Source organism: Rattus norvegicus, chromosome 6 (assembly GCF_036323735.1).
Source record: "Rattus norvegicus strain BN/NHsdMcwi chromosome 6, GRCr8, whole genome shotgun sequence".
NCBI lineage: Eukaryota > Metazoa > Chordata > Mammalia > Rodentia > Muridae > Rattus > Rattus norvegicus.
Genome location: NC_086024.1, coordinates 61343245 through 61365657, shown reverse-complemented (window position 1 = coordinate 61365657; position 22413 = coordinate 61343245). Strand labels below are relative to the sequence as shown.

General features: G+C 38.7%; 1 protein-coding gene across 9 annotated transcripts in view; it reads right to left on the bottom strand.

Moving 5' to 3' along the window:
• Window positions 1-22413, bottom strand: part of Etv1 (ETS variant transcription factor 1) — a 92150-nt gene that overhangs the window by 43328 nt on the left and 26409 nt on the right. For all 9 annotated transcript variants that reach the window (XM_063262098.1, NM_001108709.3, XM_063262097.1 and 6 more), the window contains 1 exon segment: window positions 1331-1460. In XM_063262098.1, coding sequence (XP_063118168.1) covers window positions 1331-1460 — 130 coding nt within the window.

Below are 22413 nucleotides of genomic sequence, written 5' to 3'. Positions count from 1 at the left end.
AGAGCTTGAAGGGGCTCGAGACCCCAAAAGTACAACAATGCCAAGCAACCAGAGCTTCCAGGGACTAAGCCACTACCTAAAGACTATACATGGACTGACCCTGGACTCTGACCCCATAGGTAGCAATGAATATCCTAGTAAGAGCACCAGTGGAAGGGGAAGCCCTGGGTCCTGCTAAGACTGAACCCACAGTGAACTAGTCTATGGGGGGAGGGCGGCAATGGGGGGAGGGTTGGGAGGGGAACACCCATAAGGAAGGGGAGGGGGGAGGGGGATGTTTGCCCGGAAACCGGGAAAGGGAATAACACTCGAAATGTATATAAGAAATACTCAAGTTAATTAAAAAAAAAAAAAAAAAAAAAAAAAAAAAAAAGAACAAAAAAAAAAAAAAAACATTAAATTTCAAGAACGAACAGGAAGAAAAGATCTCAGCATTTGTCAGTTGCCATGAGATGGCACAGTCTAATTTTCTTGAGTCTTCTATCTAACAGATGTGGAAGATGGCGTACAGGAGGTGTATTTGTAGTAACACAAGATTCTTCTGGATCCTAATGCACTGAGCTTGAATTGATACACCTTATAATGCAGTGCACATATTTCCAATCGGTTTTGCAAGTTCTCAAGCCACCTCCCTTGAAGAACTAAGTCTCTACTGTAGTCAAGAGTAATAGTCAACAGCTATAGCCAACTTTTTTTTTTAAATGCAATTAGAGGCCAAGATGAAAAGTAAAAGCATGCAATTCACTTCAAAGGGTTTTTAATGAACATATGTGTTATCAGATTTTCTAGCAAATGAACAATGCACTTTGAATGCACCACCCTTTACTATCATCTCAAGAACAACTGGCTTTTTAATAGATAATTGCCTTGGCTGGGCCTTATAAAATTAGAGTTTTATTGCAATTGTCCATGAATGCATCTTATAGATCATCTGTAAAGCCTGTCAGATAACTAATGTACTGCTTTTGCTTGCCAAATGTTATATGTATTTTTTTTCTCTACAAACGATCTAAAGTCCATAATGCATTCATTCTGATGGGAACCTTCAAATGCTGCTGGTGCCAAATAAGACCCCCTTTTCAAACCCAAGATGTGTCACCTCCGTAGAAAGAGAAACTATGAGATGAGATTGAGATGAGAATTATTACTTTAAAATGATTCTAAAGCGTGTGATTGTATGGCAAATGGGTCTTTAGAGTTCTGCTGAATACATTACCTAATTAGCTTATTATGTAATAAAGACGTAACCCATAAAAATTGACTTGCGATTTCAATATCATTCTACACTGTTTCCGAAAGGGATGCTGTCTCTGAGCACACGGCTTCTTACCTGACATTGTACAGGCACTTTTCTCCATAGCTGAATTTAAAGGGCTGCTCTTGGCTGCAAGCAGACCCGAGTTCTGAACATGGGCTGTGGGGTTCTTTCTTGATTTTCAGTGGTAGGCCATGAAAAGCCACTAAAAAGAAAAAACAAAAAACAGAACAAACATATCCATAAACATTTAATTCAACTAAGAATTAAGTCAGTTAATCTGTTTGACATCTCTTATTTAAATTATCATCAACATTTCACGGTAACTTATGCTTATAAGAAAATTAGCACTTGATAGTCTATGTGGCTGAAAGAATTCTGGAAACTTCCTATGCTCTGCAGCCAACCTGCTTTTTCTGCATTAACAAAATACAAGTCTGATTTTTTTTTTCTGCTTTGATAATATTCACAATGCTTAGAATGTCAGTTTTCAGAAAAGAAGTTTCAAAACCTGTTATAAATATTCCCATTGATTAAAACAAAGGCAGAAAAAATTGCATCTGTTTAGTCAAGATTGGAGTACAGCTTTAAGCATCATTCATCAGCACCACTCTAGTAGTAGTGATCTCCTGACGCATGACGAAGACAATCCAGGTGTAGGTCCAAAGGCAAGGCATTAAGTATGAGAACTAGAAAAACCAACATCTTTGAGATTGGTGGCTATTTCTAAACTGAAACAAAAATTCCTGCCTATCTATTTACCTAAACTATAAAAATAAAACATGATACATGAAATTTTTTACTACATGTAATCCTCAATAAAAATTATCCTATATTAATAGTGTTTTCTTTTTTTCCATACAACTTAATATGTAAACTTTTAAAGAAAGGTTAATATTTATGTAGAGTCATTGTGCTTAATTTAAAGTCAGTTATGCCATGAAATGTACAGTGCAGGAAACACACACACGCTCACATGAATGTGCTTACTCTAGGACCATAAAACCAATGAATAAGCTTCACTGTACTTTACAAAGTCTGATGATTCCCCCAAGTGTTCACTATATTCTCTTTAGATTTCTTTCACAATGAAATGTCTATGATAAAAATTTTGATACACAGAAAAGAAAACCCCAAAAGCATTCACTGTGTTTGCTAAGAAAACTCTCTCCTCCTGTATACATGTGTGATACATGGATGTGTATATGTCTGTATACATGTGTGATACTTAGATGTGTATATGGTTTCACTAACTCTTACAACAGCAAACATGTATGCTACAACACATTTATTGGCACATTTCGCCAAACTTTTTAATTATTTTCAAGCTCTTTGGAAGATAGACAGCAAAATGCATGTACTCAATTTCTAGAACATTGAATCAAAACCTAATTTTTTATTTTCCTAACAGAAAGCTGTAGTGACAAACAAAGAAACCCATTTGCCCTCAAAGAAGTAACATAAAAAACAGAGAATTCCAATTTAATTTACATGAATAAAAATTTGTTAAGACTTAAGATGCCATATTTCCATAGTTAGGACTTTTTGACCAAAGGTATAAAAAGATTAACAAACAGCTTGCAAAATAAATTTAACCCCAAAAGAAACACTTAAAAAATTAAGGTTTACTAAAATTAAAATTACCTCTTTAACGGCACATTAGAAGAATGAAGAAAAAGGCACAAGGTCCAAGATGCTTGCAACAGAGGGATCTGACAAAGAATTCTTATTTAATGTAGAAGGAATTGCTTTATAGCAATCCAAATGACCAAATGAAGTGGACCAAAGACCTAGTCAGACAACTGGCTCCTAAAAGAAAATATCTAAATAGCAAGATGGGGAAGGGGCAGCAAAATGAGTGAAAACATAATCAAAATTGTTGCTCATCAGGAAATTGCCAATAAAAAGAAAAGATTATCACGAGACACCCATTAGGAAAACCAAAGTATAATAAAAGGTTGACAATACTGATACTGAACAAAATAATGGAAATTGGTTCAAGCATCTCAGAAAAGTTTGTGACTACCCGAAAGCTTCAACATGAATGTGATCTTGTGATCACACTAACACGAATTCTCCTATATGTGTGTATATGTATATATGAGAAAGGAGTTCATATATTCTCCAAAAGACATATGTAGAAATGTTTGTGGAAGTTTTACTTATGTAAAGAAAGCTAAAAAGGTTTTAAATATTCCCTGGTGGAGATAAATAAGTATGGCATCTGCATGCAAAGAATATTTAGAAATAACAAGAAATAAAGCACCTTCCATTGCATCCAAAAACACAGATGCTCTCACAGCTATGTAGTTAAGCCCTATAAATTTCCAAAACAAAGCTAGCTGAGAGCATAAAGATGTTCTTCTGCGTTTAGCCTGTGATTTTGTTTGGCGGCTTAGTAAAATTAAGCTGTTGAGGTGAGCTGTTAGCTCCATGGCTGCTAGCGTCCTTCAAACCAAAGGGAGATGTGTGTGAAGCTGAAGGCAGAGATCAAGTTGAGGATCCTGCAAACCCAGAAATGTTAAAGATGGATAGGAAAGTGGAAAAGACTGGGGAGAATCGTGGAGCAGAGATTCTCTCTCTCTCCCTCCCTCCCTTCCTCTCTCTCTCTCTCTCTCTCTCTCTCTCTCTCTCTCTCTCTCTCTCTCTCTCTCTCTCTCTCCTCAGAACCAACCTTCTGTCTTCATCCCGCTCTGTAGCCACTGAAGATGAGGATGAGCCGTATCAGCTTTTTAAGCCACCCAGTACGTGACACCTTGTCATTGCACCTTTACCTAATGCTCCATTCCCAGTCAATGTTGTCACCAAACTGGCTGAGTAATGATTTTAGGTTACAAAACTTTCTAGGTGATTATCATAAGCAGACAAATGCTAAATCCAATGTGAGGCTTGGCAGCACCGGCGCACCTTGAGTTCAAAGAGACCCAGCACTTGAAAAAAATCTATTTAGATGCCAACCGTTGAAGGCTCGTCACCTTGTAGGCTTCGCAGCCCTAGCCGCGGAGGATTTCCATTCTCTTTACAACCTCATTCTATGCCTGTGCGGCTATGAAACATTATGGACCAATAATTGGTTTTTCTTTACTGGTCCCAGTCCAAAGACTAACAGGACGATCTAAGATACCCGGCATTTATTTTTATTTTTCATATCTGTAGGTGAAGTATAAAACTTAGAACCAAACTGAAGCCTTCCATTTTCTGCACAAGAATGTGGGACATATCTTTTATGATCCTCACTTAAGCAAGCTTGCCCGCCTCCTGGGAATCATACCTATACCTTCATGGAGGCAACTTCTATTCACCGTTGCATGAGAGATATAGAGGCTCCCATCAGAAAGGGCTGAGCTGGAGGCTGCCTAGGTATATTTCATCCCAGGGCTCGAGGCTTCGTGTCTGCTAATAGGAGGTTTTTCCAGATCATTGGCACCGGCGCAAGAGAAAACAGCACATTCATTTCGTGCAATTTGCTGTACCTTCCCACATGGAGCTGGTGCATGTAAAAGGCTGTTAAGTACTAAATTATTCCTTATCAAATCACCATCATCTGGAGTCATGATCAACACTAATTAAATTACTTTCACTGAACACGGCTCCAGCCTGCTGCCGAGGCTGCTAGCATTCCGCTTACAGTGCGGTCCTCCCTGGGTCTGGAACACAGACCTTCGGGCATCGGCATTGTTTGTAGTTTAATTAAAGTGAATCTTTCCTTTTTCAAGTGAATTAAATCGAGCGAGTTAGCCTCTTCATTTCATTGACAAAGAAATGATGTTTCCAAATGATACTTTATTCCTGACTTCATAGACTTCAGGTCATTTATCTAAGTATGAAATTTAGAGTTCCTCTCAGGCATCCCTCATACAGGGTCTGAGGGCTCCCATGCAAACTTTTATAACCACACAGCTATCAACTCTTCTAGGGAGAGGCAGACAGAACAGTCAAGAGGTGAACCTTGCATTCTTTGCCTTGATGGAAGCTTGACCTTTAAAACCACATCTTAAGGCTGACTAATGATGACTGAGTTTGTCTAGTGGTTAAATGTAAAAGATCCAAATTATCAGAACTTAAAAATATGCACTTTCAAAATAAATTTAACCACTTCTTAACCTGAGAGTTTACAAGGGGTTATGGCATTCATTACGTGCTTAGAAATTCAGTAACTGTTTTTCCTTTAAGAGCTGTGAACGGTGAATGGCGTGGTACCTTTCATCTTCTACCTACATTTCAGACAGGAAACAATTCAGTTACAATACCACAGAAGCACAGACACACCCTGAGCTCACAGCACTACGAAAGCACGGAGACACCCTTAGGTTTCCACAAGCAAGGATCCTAAGTTAAAAATGAATTTTTTGATTGAACAGAAACACAACATAAAACAACTTGTCGGTAGAAAGAATGAATTAAATTCTCAAGGGAGAGAATACTTCCTTAGACGTGACAATAAAGCCTTATCTTTAACCTTCCACTGAGAACAGACGATGTTTGTGACAGCTATCCACTAAACACTCATCCACAAAGAGATGGAGTTTGGGTGGGAGGCTGAGTTTACAATCTGAACAAGAAGCTGCAAACACATTTGAAAATAACTCAGGATTTAGATAGTATTTTGTGATCTTCAAGGTTGGAGTTGACGACTATTGCTCAAATGTTCCGATGTTAGTCTTGGTTCAATGTGAGGCATGGTTGAAAGGAGAGGGAACCCTTAGACAGTAAGCCAGAGTGGGAGGAAGCTGGCTTGTTGGAGGAAGACTTCAAGGCCCTGGTGCCTCTTTTTCTTCCTAGCTATAAGAAGTTCCTGCTGATATGTCGTACTGTGCACTGCAGATTAAAAAAGTATAGCCTGCCACCTAAAATCTCTGAAGCCATTAGCCACATTAATTTTTCTACCTTTCAGTTTATTTTATTGGCTATTTAGTCACAGACATGGAAAGCTAACAAAAAGAAGCTAAGCAGGATGCCTGGGTAAAGATCTAAGACAACACTGTAGCAGGCTAAGGATTAGAGCCTGGGGCCGAAGAGATGGCGCAGTGGTTAAGAGCATTTGCTCTTACAGAAGACCTGGGTTTCATTCCCAACATCTCCACAGTGGTTCATGACTATTTGTAGCTCCAGTTCTAGTGCGTCCTATGTCCTCTTCTGACCTTCATAGGCATCAACCATAAATGTTGACAGGCATACACAGAGGGAAAAATACACATATAAAGTACAATGTAACTAATTTAAAATTTTAGTATTATTACATGCTTATAATTCCAGCAATGGGAAGTGGAAGCAAATGGATCTGAAGTTCCAGGTCTTCAAAGCCAGCCTGGGCTACAAGACACCCTAATTTAAAAATGGTAACAAATAAAATTTTTAAGTGAATCTTGGGATTTTGGTTGCAATAAAATTAAAATCTGTTTACAGTTGCACTTGAAATGTTTCTTGTTAAGGAACACACTATAACACCATGTAAAATCACACCAGGTGTTTTTGAACCCTTCCTTCCTTCCTTCCCTATTTGTATCTACTATGCCTTAAATGATACAATGGATACTGAGAGCTAGAAGGCAATATGAAACTATGGAGTGCAGGTGTTGAACAAGATGACATCATACCATCAAGTGCAAATATAGGTCCAATCATAGTTTTATTTAGATTTCTAAAAAATATTTCCTCTAGCAAAGATCTTAGGCTGTTCTCTATTCCTTATGCTTAATTCATGTGTGTGTGATACACACAGCTGTATGCATGACCTTACTAATATATTCTTGGCACTTGTATTTAAATGCAAAAACTTCCCAGAGCATTTGTGTTTGCTTCTAGGCATTCTGTCTCCCTTCAATTTATTACTGTGACCAAGACATTTAAAATTTCACACTACTCATATTACACTGAAGCAAAAAGATGGTGCTCTCCCACACTGAGAGCTTGCCCTACCCTGGGATTACAGAAATGTCACAAGTGGCATACAAGTCTACTTCTAGACATCTCCAGAGAACATAAAGAAGCAGGAAGTGGGCTGGGCTCTGACCTTTCACTCTTTTTTACTTTTTAATTCTTCTAAGAGTGAAACAAAGTAATAATTTCTAGGAATACAAAGTATTTACCCCAGGAGAAGAAACATTTATTTTTAGATCTTGTCAAAAGAGAAACAGGTCTTTGAACAAATCTGTGATTTCTAAAGGGAACCAAGCCAAGAGTGCAGTCTCCTCATACTGGCAACGAGGCTCCTGAACTATTATAAAATAAAACCAAACCAAAACATGACGTTTAGGGTAACCTGTGATATGATGCTTGAAGAGTTCTTAAAGGACAGGCTGTGAACACCTACAACTTACTACTTGTTTTTATAAGTGCACTGGCGGACCGTCTGGGGTTACTTTGAACCACAGTAGTGGACTTGAGTAGTCGTGATGGAGACAGAGGACCAGCAAAGGCTGAACACTGACCATCTGATTCTTTCCAGAGAACAGCTTGCTCATCCTTGTTTCAGATCATGCTCTACACTGATAAGGGAGAAAGCACACACGGAAGAAGCTGGCCGAGTAATGTGTGCTCATGCGCACTGATAACCTAGTCAGCAAAGGTCACTGGAATCTGGTAACACTTTGTGTGGCTTAGGGTAATCAATTCACGGGGCTACACAAACAAGCTGGTGAAAAATGGCACAAAATGGAGACTCTAAAACATTATAGATTTATGAGGCATGAGGACTTTCAAAGCACTTACTTAGACCGGGATGACATATAACATGCAGAATTTTTTACACCTGTCTAGAAAATATAACTGAAAAAAAAAGTCAAAACAAAAACAAATCATGTTATAGACATCGAAGTGCTTATAGAAAAAAAAAAAACACTTGGCTATGGAAGTGCTTTGGAGGAGGTAAAATAAAGAACCTCTGTAAAAGGTGAAAAAATAAATGGTATACATAAATTAGATTATTTAAGAGCACATACAAGTACGCCATGAAAAATGCATGCTGTCTTTTATACAAATAAATGTAGTTAGGAGTACACTCAGTAGATGAAACACTCCCTTTAAGTTAGTATCACTTCAAGTTCAGGTGATAAATGCATGACAGTGACCTCAGCTAAATCTCAGAAGCTGAGGGGAAGGCTTATGTACAAATAGGGACAATAATGTCATAAGTTCTGTAAATACACTTTGTAAGGTAGAGAAGCTCAGGGGATCCTCGAGCTGTATGTAAGCCTCTCAGAAATTCTTTCTCAGTACACTTGCCTCTTCAAACTCTCCCTACTCTCACTGTGTATGTGTGCGCGCTTGGACACACACACACACACACACACACACACACACACACACACACTGACATCCATTACTAAAGAGCCTAATCTCAGCTATCAGCAGAGTGCCTTTATGGGGCCATTAAACCATTTCTCTTGTTTACAGTGCCTGAAGAAAGATGTGAATTATGTCTGTGACAACACCAGCGATAACATTTCTAAACCGCTATCAAAATGCAAACTGAAACACATTTAAGGGCAGGGACCCTGATTCGAGTTTTCATGATTTTCCATTGTTTGCAGTCTCTGCAAATATATTCACCTAGAATGTCTCTGAGGCAGAAATTCAGACCATAGCACAGAAACATGAAATCCATTTCTTTCTTAAATAAGATTCTTAAAATATTTTGTTATAAGAAAGAAGAACCAAAAAGTGTAAGGAGATATTGCTGGTTCAGAGATCCACTATGTACTGGGCCCATTGATGCTTTCCCTCCTAAAAGGATATTTAATAATCGTGAGAAACAACCATTGTTTTGAACCTCGGAATTCTTCTAGGTCAAGATGATATTATGTATAGCCCAAGTTTTGAGACTGAGACAGTGCTTGCTAAACCATCAGAACCCTTTGATTACAGAAAAAGATGAAGGCCAAAGAGTAAACAAGTCAGCTTGGGGCACATCAGATGCCTGCTGTCAACAGGGCATCTTAGTGAAACCATGCATTTCTCAATGGAAAACGATTTTTCCAAAAGTCTGACGGTCTCTCTTTTAAAGGTGGCCAACATTTCAACTGGGTTCAGATATATCTAGTTCCTTGCAAAAACCTGGTTTTCTTATTTTCTATGCTATCTTTTGCTCCCCAGCAGTATCTGTATTGAGCTCAGTTCACCTATTTACCTGCTAAGCATGTGAGTGTCTGTCCCTTTATCTAACATATAGTCATAATGTGTCCACATGTAGACACTTGTGTACATGCTCACATTTTCTACCTGGCTATGTGTCTTGCATCTATCTATCTATCTATCTATCTATCTATCTATCTATCTATCTATCTATCTACCTATCTATCTACCTACCTATCCATCCATCCATCCATCCATCCACCTATCAACCCATCATCTATCCATCTATCACCTATATTTCTCTCTCTCTCTCTCTGCAGCTCTAATCATAAATATTATGTTAATGGTTTATATTCTCGAGGACTTCCTCAGACAACAATGACAAGTAGCAGAACTACTGCTAAATAGATGTAAGAGAAAAATTATGAAAATCTGACACAAGACTTTGGGGTTCATGTTTTTCTGGGGCCATATTGTGAAAATAGTCACTGAACACTGCTCTGGGCATTTTTACACTATGGAAATAATAGTAACTCATGTACACGATGACCCTTAATCATTATGAAAAAAATTAAATCAGGTATAAGTACTGTATTTAAGCAAGGAGTATTCATAATGCACATTAAAAAGCTGTGCAGTCAATCTGGTTGACATTTTAAAGCACTCGATGTTTTAAAAGGTGTTTCAAATCTCATTTAAATTTGATTACATGGACCACCTACTTTCCAGTTGAGACGGGAAAGATGTCATTATAATAACAAAACAAAAAGGCAGTATCAAAACCAGAAAGTTATATTCCTAATTCTAAAAGCATCATTAAGAGGCTGAATGTGCCATGTGTTGATTCACTCCTTTATATTTCAAGCCCAAACTTCATATAATGGCTTTTCAGCTTGGTGGTGCTAAATGATCCTCACCTTCCCAGTCTAATTGGCAGCAAAAGTATCCTGGGAGGAAACTGGTCCTTCTATCTGGAAAAGGGTAGGAACAGGGAGACGAAGGTCTAATGCAGGAACAATCCAAATCGAATCACGTCTGCATTTCACACTGGCTTCAAGTCAGATCCTCCTACCCCTACTGGTCCAGTGGAGAGAAAGCAGCATGACACTTTTTTTTGGAAACAAATTCTGTGCCATGAGCCCAAACATACAACACTCCACATCCAACTGCCAAGAACAAAACAGAACAAGCTGGAGCAATTTTAGAAACAGATCTAATCAATCGAAATGAGGCTCCCAAAAGAGGAAATTTATCTGAATCCACACCTCCCCGAAAAAGCCCTACTAAATGAAGTCCTAACTATGACCTTTCTGAACCCAGAAATGCTCTCCTATTGAATTTGCCCTGCTGTGCTTTCATATGGTCTTTAAAGCCTGCAAATCCCCCGAAGAGCGATTTCTTCTCTTCATGGAAATCTGTGCTTTCTTTCAAATAATAGGTAAGAGGTATTTGGGAATGACTAGGAAGGAAGTTATTATTCTTAGCCGGGCATAGCCTAGAAAATTCCAACACTTCCTGGTAACCCTTTCTTCTGAATGAAGACATTCTGAGGAATCTTGTAACACATGGACCTGAGAATCCAGACACCAAGGATGCTCTGGCCTGGCCTCTATGCAAACCTGAACCTTCTCCAACATCTAGGGAAAAATCTCAGGGTGCTCTCCTCAGCGGAAAATCAGGTAGACCTCTAATAAACACTTTAGAAAATGTGATGAATTTGTTCTTTATAATTCAATGCTCCAAAAATTTTTTAAAAAAGGCAAAAAAGGAAAAGATATAACACACAAAAGAAAAGGGTAAACGCAGATGACAGCACCAAAATTGTATTTTGATAAGTGATAGATGGGACTTCAATTTCCCTTTTTAATTAACTTGTTAGCATAGAAAATCTAACCTAAAATTTCATAGTAATTACATTAACTATGGGCCATAGGAATATGCAAAACGAAGTTGACATAATCATTGCTCCAAAAGCCTGCCAAATGCCAGCAGGCCTGTTCCTATGTACCAACCAATCATCTCCACTATTTTTAAGTTTTGCTCACCAAAAAACAAACAAACGAAACAAAACAAAACAAATCACAAAACAAGTAGTCAGACTGAGGATGATGGTTGTGGGGTTTACCACTAAAGCTGAGGATCTGGATTCAATTCCCTAGACTCACACAGAGAAGGGAAGATGTGATGTAGGCTGCCTGACATCCACATGCATGCAGTGGCATGGGTGCCCCCGACACATGTGCACCCACACACACACTCATGCACAAACACACACACACACACACACACACACACAATTAATAAACACGTGTCAAAAAAGAGTTTAACAAGTAACCAATATTGCTATGAAGGGAAGCAAACCATATTCCAATTTTAAAGGAAACGAAATAGTGAAACAAATTCTTGATTAAGTGAATTTGCTAACTGAAGTCTTCAAAACTAGTACAATATGACATCTCACATATAAAAGCATGATTTGCATAATGTTTCAAATAAACCCAGGAGTAAGAGACAGCGTATGTGACCCAGAGAGGGGAGAGGGTGTTAGTGTAATGACGTTCCAATCATCTATAATATACAATATATGCCAGTCTAAGCATTCTTTATTATTCTGTTATTTTGGATGGTTTACATTGACTGTTTTCATATGTACCTCCCCAAAATGATCTTTTAGTTACTTCGTAACTCATTACTAGGTACACAATTACAGGTCCTTGTAACCTACTGAATCCTTGTGTTTGAATAGTAATTTCACATATTTTTCTTTTCATCTATATGGGTGGGGGAGCCTGCAAGTGGCACCGAACTACTGTGTAGGGTGAGTATGGAACAGGCCTCATAGGGCCGTGGCACACCTGCCACATTTCTGTGTGACCCTATGAAGGGCATGATTGACATCAATTCAAACGTTATTAGTCAGTTGGTTCCTTGTACAAAAAGACCCCAACAGTAGACCATCAAAGGGGAAAGCACGTTCTCAATACCAGAGCTAGAAAAGTTTGCCTGGAAAGAAGAGAGCCAGCTGGCTAGAGCCACAGGGGAAAAAAAAACAAAGAAACCTTTTGGTAAATAGCAATACAACTTCACAAGTTGCCAAAATAACAAAGGTGCAGTGACTACAAGGGAAATGTGGCAATTTTCCTAACAGTAACACCTTCTTCAGAAATGCTATGTCACTGGGCCATGTTCCAGTTGTTAATACTGGCTCGGGTGGATGTTCTGTGTGTGGTTTATTAAAAAGAAAAAGAAAAAAAAAACTACTAACTTAACACAGCATGTGTATAATTTATATCCTAAAATAAAGCTGAAGGACAGTCATTCAGAATGCCTTGTAAAGGTGCTGGCCACCAAGCCTCATGATTTCAATTCTAAAGACGACTCAGGTAGGGAAAGGAGAAAACTGACTCCCTCAAGTTGTTCTCTGACCACCATATCTGTGCTAGGACATGTACATGTGCACACACTAAATCACAGAAGCACAGTAAGAATGAATGAAATAAAATGCTCTGTGATGTTTCTGTCACTGCTGCAGTTCCTATAGAACTGCTTTACCGTGAAGTATTTACCACCTTGTAAGGTTTTTCATGGAGCTTTATTAGTCTGAGAACTGACCAACAGGACACAGGGATGGCTTAGCAGTTAAAAGCCCTTGGAAAGAGAATCTGGGTTTCATTCTCATCGCCCACATGGTGCTCACAACAGTTTGTAAGTCGAATTCCAGGGGGTCTGACACCTTCTTTTGGTCTTTGCAGAAACCAAACTTGCGTGCGGAACACGGACATACATATATAGGCAAAACATTCATACACATAAAATAAAATTAAATAAATCTTTAAAAAAACAAAACAAGACAGAACAAAGAAACAAAATAAAACAACAACAAAAATGAGCATTTAGCAGCCAACCATTGAACTGAGATGGGGTCCCCATTGGAGGAGTTAGAAAAGAACTGAAAGAGCAGAAAGGGTTTGCAACCCCATAAGAACAAACCAACCAACCAGAACTCCCAGGGACTAAACCACTATCCAAAGACTACACATGAACAGACCCATGGCTCCAGCTACATATGTAGCAGAGGATGGCTTTGTTGGGCACCAAAGGGAGGAGAAGCCCTTGGTCCTGACAGTGGACCGTCCCAGTGTTGGGGAATGTCAAGGCAGGGAGGCCAGAAGGGGTGGGTGGTTGAATGGGGGACACCCTCACAGAAGAAGGGAGAGGGAGCATGGGATAGGGGGTTTATGGAAAGGAAAGCAGGAAAGGGGATAACATTTGAAATGTAAATAAAAAATACCCAATATAGAGAATAAAAGTAATTCCTAATTAATAATATTCTCTCTATAGTTAACCACTAGCATTGCATTATTCTTAAACTATTTAAATATGACATTGTTCAATAATTGTAAAAATGATTATATCTTATTTGCTCATGTTTTTATAAAATTCAAAATTTGGATCTTTTAAAATTCCATTCCTTTATTTTTGAATTCCTCTATACTGGCCACATTTCCAGTTGTGTCAGTGATTCTTCTTGATGATGCTGTAAAAATATGTTGTCTCCCAAATACCTTGAATACATTCTTGATGCTGATGCTACCTTCAGAAGTTATATCAAGTGCCATTTGTTTAATTGATTAATATTCATTTAGTGATACAAAAAACAAAACAAAACAAAAAACAAGAGCATTCCTAGCTGTGGGCAGGGTGGTGTCATTGCTTCTGTCTCCCTACTTCTCTCTCTCTCTCTTTCTCCTTCTCTCCCTCTCTCTCCCTGTTACACACACACACACACACACACACACACACACACACACACACACACACACTACACACACACACACTCCCTCAGGAAGCTGAAACAGAACTCTGCTTGTCTGAGGTGGTTAGCACAACTATACAACACGAGCATGTCTCAAACACACAAACTAAAGAGGGGCCTCACATAAAGGGAGAAATATGAGATACAGGAGAAGAGAGTAGGATTGGGAGGGGCACATTCTTCAGCCAATCAGACCCCTCCCCCATTTTATCATTTTTTTAAAAATGATAAACAGTAACAGCTACTGCAGGAGCAGCATCAGAATCAGTTTGTCTGTACTGACAAGTCTAGCCTATAGAAACAAAACAGGATGCAGTCAAACTCACTGATAAAGGAAACCAAACAAGAGACTCCATGAGCTTAGCTACAGCAGGGAGATCATCAGTAAGCAAACACCATGGTAAGGCACTTACATAAGAATCTGACTTTGCAAACTTTAGAAGAACCAAGTGTAAACAATCAGCAAATACACAGATCCCATTTCCATAGCCAAAGGACGGATTAGACTCTAAGGAAACTGATACTGGAATACAGTATCTCTCATTTTAAAGGGAAACCCAGTTGAGACTTACAATTGCAAATGAGCCAGGTCACCTTACAGTAGTGGTTTGAGAGAGTGCTCTTTCCACCTTCACAATCTTGAGAACAAACACTTACTGAGAAGCACTCTGGTCATGGATATTTAGTTCATTAATTCTAATGAACGTTCAGTACCTTACAGTGATTAATACGTTATAGTATTTGAGTTAGCTGATATAATCTTACGCAATTGTTAGAATAGCTAGAGTATGACCCAAACACTCATTACTAGCATGTACTTAGAACCTATGAGATATTGCCGATTCCTGCTCTACTTATAGAATCAGAGATGCCTCCAAAGCCTATACAGAAAATGACATTTACAATTTTTATTATACTTCATTGATGTAACTTCTCAGAGGCTAGTTCAGGGGATTCTTCCCCTGCTTTCTTCTACTCTGGGGCTTCTTCAATATACTACCACAAGACTCTTGAGGCTGCAGGACAGAATAATCCCATATAATATGAGCTATCAGGAACTGAGCCAGGTCTGAGGAGACCCGAAACAGCTCACCTGCCATTACATTTAACTCCACAGCGAAATGTCAACCACCCAGTGTGTGTGTGTGTGTGTGTGTGTGTGTGTGTGTGTGTGTGTGTGTATCTTTGACCTTGTTAACTATGAACACAGACTTTTGAGTACAGAGCATAGCAAGGTGGCTATCATGTCCAGGAGCTATCAAAAATGGAAAATCCTACCACAGACACAACGGTATTTGAATACTACAGATATTTTTACCTCTATCTTGAGTAGCCCATTTGGTGGTATCATCAAAACACACATAGTGGTACTCCTCTCACAAGGCAAGATTTTCTTGTGATTCAGTGTACAGGGATCCTAACTGGAAAACAGCTTGTACGTATGATTTTATTTTCTCAAAAACTTCACTTAGTTAAATATTAGTTACTAATAGCTTATGAATTTCTAAATGCTAAGATGTGATTGTTATTAGATAAGGTCTAAGGGGCATATCTAAGCAAAAATGTATTCTAGTGGTTAGTTGCCTCCTTTAAAACTGTCAAAATTACATATTTATTACTATGCTGACTACTTAAACTTAGAGTTAACGACTTGGGACTCTTAAATACTAAATTAGACACCATAACGACTATTACAGATCATGAATACAGGAATATTATTTCCCTATAATTTAGTGGTCGAAAAGAATGCCCGTGACAAGTAGCCCTCTTGTTCACCAACACAGCATGATGTAGGAGATTGGATATAGAATGGATTTCTCCCCTACATTTCCCTTTTTGTTTTCCCCCAGAATCATAATCTCATTCTTCATGGAATCACTGGGTGTCACTCCAGGGGTAAGTGGCCCATTAGGTGCACGAAATGCTGGAGCCAGTTGACAGATCCACCATTTTATATTAGCACGTAAAGACAAGGTGTGGGGTGGAGGTCTACACAGTTTCTGTTGTAACTGATAGTTTCAAGAAACTCAAAAAATATGGAAACAAAAAGGCACTCTGCTCTGCTTCCAAGTGTGCAAATAAAAAAAGGACAGAAAAGATAAGCTCTGAAGAAAGCACATGCATACCAGCTGCAAAACAATCGTCGGATCACAAACATAATAGGCTGCTTTGCATTCCTCTCCTGGCCCCTTTTTAGTAAATAGAGCTTTGTAAATTGAGGGTTTGCAGGGGATGAAAGGTCAGATAAAGCCTGATTCTCCTCTTTCCTTTCTGCACAAGCATGAATTTCAGCCAGTGCACACTCCTTCAAATTATCATACCAGATTCAAAATAAAGTTCAGAAAATTCCCAAAGTCGATTCCTTATTTAATACGGACTTTTTGTAAAGGTGGTTAATTGAGTACAGGTGTGCTGATATGCTAACGTGCACTTGAAAGAAACTGTCTGGTTTTGTCTCTCTTCTTTCTCCTCCTCAATACGAGACAGCTAATTCCATCCTGAGACAGGCCCGGCTTCATCAGTTCATTAAATAAATTCCAACTACATCTGATACACTCTTTTGCTATTTCCTAGAATTTGATTTATTCCAAGCTACCAATCTCCATCTGCCTTCTCCCCACTGTCTAACGCTCCTCTGTGTACTCAGACACTGTGTCTATTGTCTCTGAAAGACTAGAAACAGGCTTGCCTTTCAGCAGCATCAACACCTGGTCTTCAGCCACCCCAAAGACCTTCCCTTCATTAACAAAACAAGTGGCAAACACAAATAATCTTGAAAATTCTCTACCAGGATGAGCTAATTTCTACTTCTATCACAAGTTAGCACTTCGTATCGCCTTGACCAAAGTCCTTTGTTTTTGAAACCTCACTTTTGGCAGTCTTGCTCTTTTTAAGAGTATATTCTTGAGGAAAATCTATATGTGGCCATAGTGAACCCAAACTTATCTTCTCTATAACATAATTTTCTTCACCTCCCCCAAAATTAAAAAGGCCTGACATTGTGGGATACACTCAGGAGGCAGAGGCAGGTGAATCTCTGAGCTCGAAGGTAGCCTGGTCTGGAGAATGAAATCTAGGTGAGTTAGAGTTATGCAGAGAAACCGTGTCTCAAAAACTAAAAAATAAATAAATAAACTAAAAAATAAAAATAAAGATTTAAAAAAGAACATGACAGTTTCCACTAAAAATTAGGTTATTATGAAAAAGCAGATGTCTTAAGATACGAACACACAACACCCAGTGAGTCCTGGGCAAGCACTGTCAATGACAGGTAATCACAGATATAAGGAGTAGGTATCTCCAGGTCCCTGCAGTCTTCTATAAACCTGCACTGTAGTTCAGGAGCATGATTTAGTTTCTCTGTGAGGCTTCTCTCGAACATTCCAATTTCTACTGATATCTTGAACAGGAAAAAAAAAAGCAACAACAAAAATCCAACGAAGTAGAGAATTCAAGGTCTACACCATAAATTTGTGCTTGAGTTTGATTGTGAGTATCATGGGAGTTGTGTGAATAATGAATGCTCTGGACAAAATTATCCCCATTCTATGCTTACTATCCCCAGGCCCTTAGGAAGATGCAGAAGTGCAGTCAGAAGAACATTTAGTGACTTGCCAAGTTTGCAGCCATAGAAGGGAGGCTGGCATGATGGCTCCGCTTGCTCCCAAGTTCGGAAAAAATGAATTCAATCTCTAGAACCAACATAGCAGGGAGAACTGACTCCCATAACACTCTTTGAACATCTGTGAGCTCTGGCACACCCACACATGTACATGCACACATCTATGAACCATGAAATATTCATACATGTACATACACATAAACCCACCAAATAAAAGGAAAGCTGAGGGGAGTTGAGCCTGACTTGCAGGATACTGTCAATCACTGAACTTATCCTACCCTCCTGCTATTTAAATATTCCCAGCATGCTTCCCTCCTTCCTCCTAGCTTCTCAGAATGTCTTCTGAGGGCAAGACTCAAGATTCTCTCTCTCTGTCTCTCTCTCTGTCTCTCTCTCTCTGTCTCTCTCTCTGTCTGTCTCTCTCTCTCTTTCTCTCCCCCATCTCAATATATTTAATATAGTAAATATATAATACATATATGTGCATATATAATACATATATGTGTATATATAATACATATATGTGTATGTATATGCATATATATGTATAATATATGTGTATGTATATATACATACATATATGTATGTGTGTATATATATATATATATATATATATATATATATATATAAAATGCTTCTTAAGTACCATGACTTAAGACTGGTTTACAAATGCTGAATGCTTGAGAAACCATGTTGTCGCAGTAGTTGTTATTCAATTGGCAACCATGAATACAATAAAGAGAACACTTGGTACGCCCTGTGCAGACAACATTGCCACACAAACGAAACAAGCAGGGTCTTTCATAACTTTGGAGTGTACTTGCTATTACTTCTTGTTCTCTTTCAGGAGGAGTGGAACTGCTCTCTAACGAGAACTACACCAGCCTAGGGAAGACATGGTGTGCCCATGTGTATCTGGAATGACATCATAAGACAAAGTCTTTGACTGCTGCATGAGTTAGACACAATCACCTCACTTTCCTTTCAACTGTAGCACTGGTATCACTACTTTCTAAGTTTTCACTGCTGTTAGTGCACCTCATAAAATTCTCTGGCCTTCAAAATAATTCATGTTGAATAGATGCTGATATGTCATGCTTCCACGGGCTGCTGAGTTTTCCCAGACTAGGTGCTAAACTCTTGACACAGTATAGCCCCCTTCGCTCTTCCTATTCACCCAGCTACTTGGACCTTTCATTTAGAAAACTGAGGCAGCGGTGGCCCAGAGCTAAGTTTGACTATGTACTGTGTATGATATGGACTGTCGTGTTGGTTGCAGTCTAAGTTCGTAGCTGTTTCAAGATCCTGTGTAAATGCTAAAGAGTTCTCGAATGCTAGATGTTCTGTTTGTCTAGAATAAAAATTAGCATCTACTCCTCACTATATTCAGCGTGCAGAGTTCAACATTGAAGCTTCAGTTCTAAATTGTTTTCCTGTGATGCTTGATCTTCCCTAAGTCTCGGTTAAGAACCATTACGCTAATACTTTTGGTCAAACACATCTGGTCCTGTAGCACAGTTACTCTAACAGTTGGGAAAGTATTTGTTTTTCCAGGGTGATCTTTGGCCATCCGTTTCAGGAGCCAATCATTATATGGGCTTCAAGGAGGCTGCATGTAAAACTGAGTACAGTCGCAGTGGAATAGCAGCACAGCAAAAATCCTGTGGATTTTTTTTATTATTTAAATTGAGATGATCATAAAATTAACACCCTTCTAATGCAGTTTTCATCTTGATTATTACTATTTAACTGGTAAAAATTTTTCTTCAGGCGGAGTGAACACTATAATTAGTACGCATTACATTATAAAGGTTGCATCTTAATTGAAAAATCAACACTTTTTTCCTTCAATGAACACATCGACTTCGAAAATCAACAAAAACACTGACGACATAAGCAATACTACTAGACCCACAAATTAGTGTGTCCTTCATCAACCAGAATTCATAATCTGAAACATAAGATGTTAGCAGGTTTTATAACTGGGATCTGTGTTACAATGACCAGAATGGGTCTAGCTGGACATATTATTTATGAATTCCTGTAATCGGCATGTTGATAGGTTTGAGGCTACATTTCTGAGTTTCTTCTCAATGTCACAGTGACTACGTATTGAGCTCCTTACTGTGGTCAACAGAAAGGATCACTATCCGGGCAACCATTTTGCAGCATTTGTAGGTGTGTACTAAGGGCTAGGAGTCGTACATACAAATGAGTACGGCGACAAGCAAGCAAACAAAGCATATAATACAAGCTGGTAAGCTCATCACAACGAGCTCGCTTAAGTCATATGAAGAATAAGCCTGAGACAGTTTGTGCACTATATTTTTATACAGGATTAAAGTTTGGTATCCTCTATGCACCAAATATGTATAGATTTTATATAAACGCATACAATGTTGTAGAAACAGAGATAGATATATTCTCATTCCACACATAAGTCCCCTACCAATGCTAGCATGTAGTCCTTTTGATGCAGGAGAAAACTGACCCACAATGATCTTAAGTTGTTTGTACCAAGCCACATATCTAGTCAACAGCAGAGATTTGAACCCAGATGTAAAGGGTCAGGATGCTGTATTCCAACGTCTGGGTGAAAACCATGGTGATTATGGTGTCTGCAGCATCAGTACTGTTTGCAGCAGCAAAAAAGAACTTTCAAAAGCAGTTTCAGATAAAATAGGATAGCAAAGGTGCCACTCGATTAATTTTGGCAAATATTAGCAGATGTTTTGGAGTAATTATACATTGCCCAAAGATAAACAGTGTCCAAACTAAAATTTTAAAATTCCCTTTGGGGAGTATCATTATTTTGTTAAGCAAACATTCAAGAGTCCTGATGCAGAAGTTCTGTATACACAGGACTTAACCACATCTCTCCAATTCAAAGCACAAGGGTAGAGATTTTCATAGCTTAATAAGGAACTTAGGATGCTGTCCACTCCACCCTTGCTTTCTGTGTATACATTAGTTTATTCATTCGTGAAGAATCCTATAAATAAGAAAATGCATTTTTGTTTTCCATTCCCTTTACTACAATTTATGGGCATTTAAGTGCATACATGCATATATGCATGTATCCGAAATACTTTCATATATCCCACTCGCTTAAACAAACATTAATAACGACTCAGTGACTGCCAATCTAGCAATTTGCTGAAAAGTACAGAAAAGAAAATAGTGTGGGGTGAGTCTCGATGCTGTCATGCATAGATATGCCCATGAGACTGTGTCAGACACAGTCTTGACAGGTATGCCTACCTACCAAGGTCATGTGGGTAAATAAACAGATATGCAATGTGCAGATCACCCATGAGGTCTCAGGTGCTAAGGAGATGCCAAAGATCAGTGTTAAATGCTAGTACAGAATTCCTAGCACCTCATACTCAGTGCCCGCTACCGTGGAAGGGTGTTGGATTAAGTTGTTTCTCTTTTCACAAAAGCCACAGTAGGAATGTAGTTAAAAGGACATCCTGAATTTGGTTAAAATAAAGATGATGACTCTTATTGCAATTCACATAACTATAATTTATTTAACTATATAAATCATATGAATAAAATCACATTTTCCAGTTTTGTAATCACCAGGGGCTTAGAAGATATATATTACAATACTGATTAGTGTTTCTGTGTGTATGTGAAGACTTCTCTCTTTTATCTCTCCCCTCCTCCTCCTTCTTCTCCTTTTGCTCTACACACACACACACACACACACACACACACATGTGGAAAGAGTTGCTGATTAAGATTTAACAAAAAAGAGATGTGAATGTAATTTTATGAAACATGCAGATAGAGGCATTTATATATGGGTTTCTACATGTAATACATATATATAAATTCATGCGTACCATTTAGATAGAAATACTGGGACAGGCCTGTACATTCCACAAGAACACTCTTTTAACCTTCAGAAACCGCCGTTTAAAAGCTCAGGGCCTAAATTTCCATTTTGATCAATGGATATCTTCATCACAAGATGGCACGACTGAAGCTTATTGATTAACTGATAACCTTCTAATGTACCAGCCTTTAATCTGCAATAAGAGAGTGAACACAAGTAGAGCTCTCAGAAAGGAAAACAGGGTTTGATTATCCTGGGAGAGAACACAACAGGAGGAGTCGAAGGCAGGCAGAAACATCCAGCAAAACAGAACAATGTCCTTCGAGCACTTGGGTTTCACTGCAGGCTGTGAATTGAGAGGTGAGACAACTGAATCACTCGATTGTCCCTTGCTGTGCCAAGGACTGGAGAGTCATATCAAGTCAACATAGTCAGGCTGTTGTGTCCATGAGGACAGAGAAAAACCACCTCAAACAGTGATAAAAGTTCACTTCACAGCATGAAGTTTCAAAGGGGAAGGAGCAGTGCTAAAGGTTGACATTGTTGTTATCTATACATCTTCCAGGAAGAGGTCATTTTCTGTGAGTCCTGAGGTCTTGATAGTGTTTGACAGAACTTTTACTGCCAAGTCTGCAGCTAGAGGAAATTCTAAGAACTACCTCTCACACCTCAGCACTAAATGTCAGCATAGAAAAATTCAGTGAGGAAAGGGGAGTCTAGGGTATGCATGCGTCTAGTCCAGATTTATCCAGAACCTTACACGGTCTTATACCTCCTGATTATAGCTAAAGCAAACATTCTAT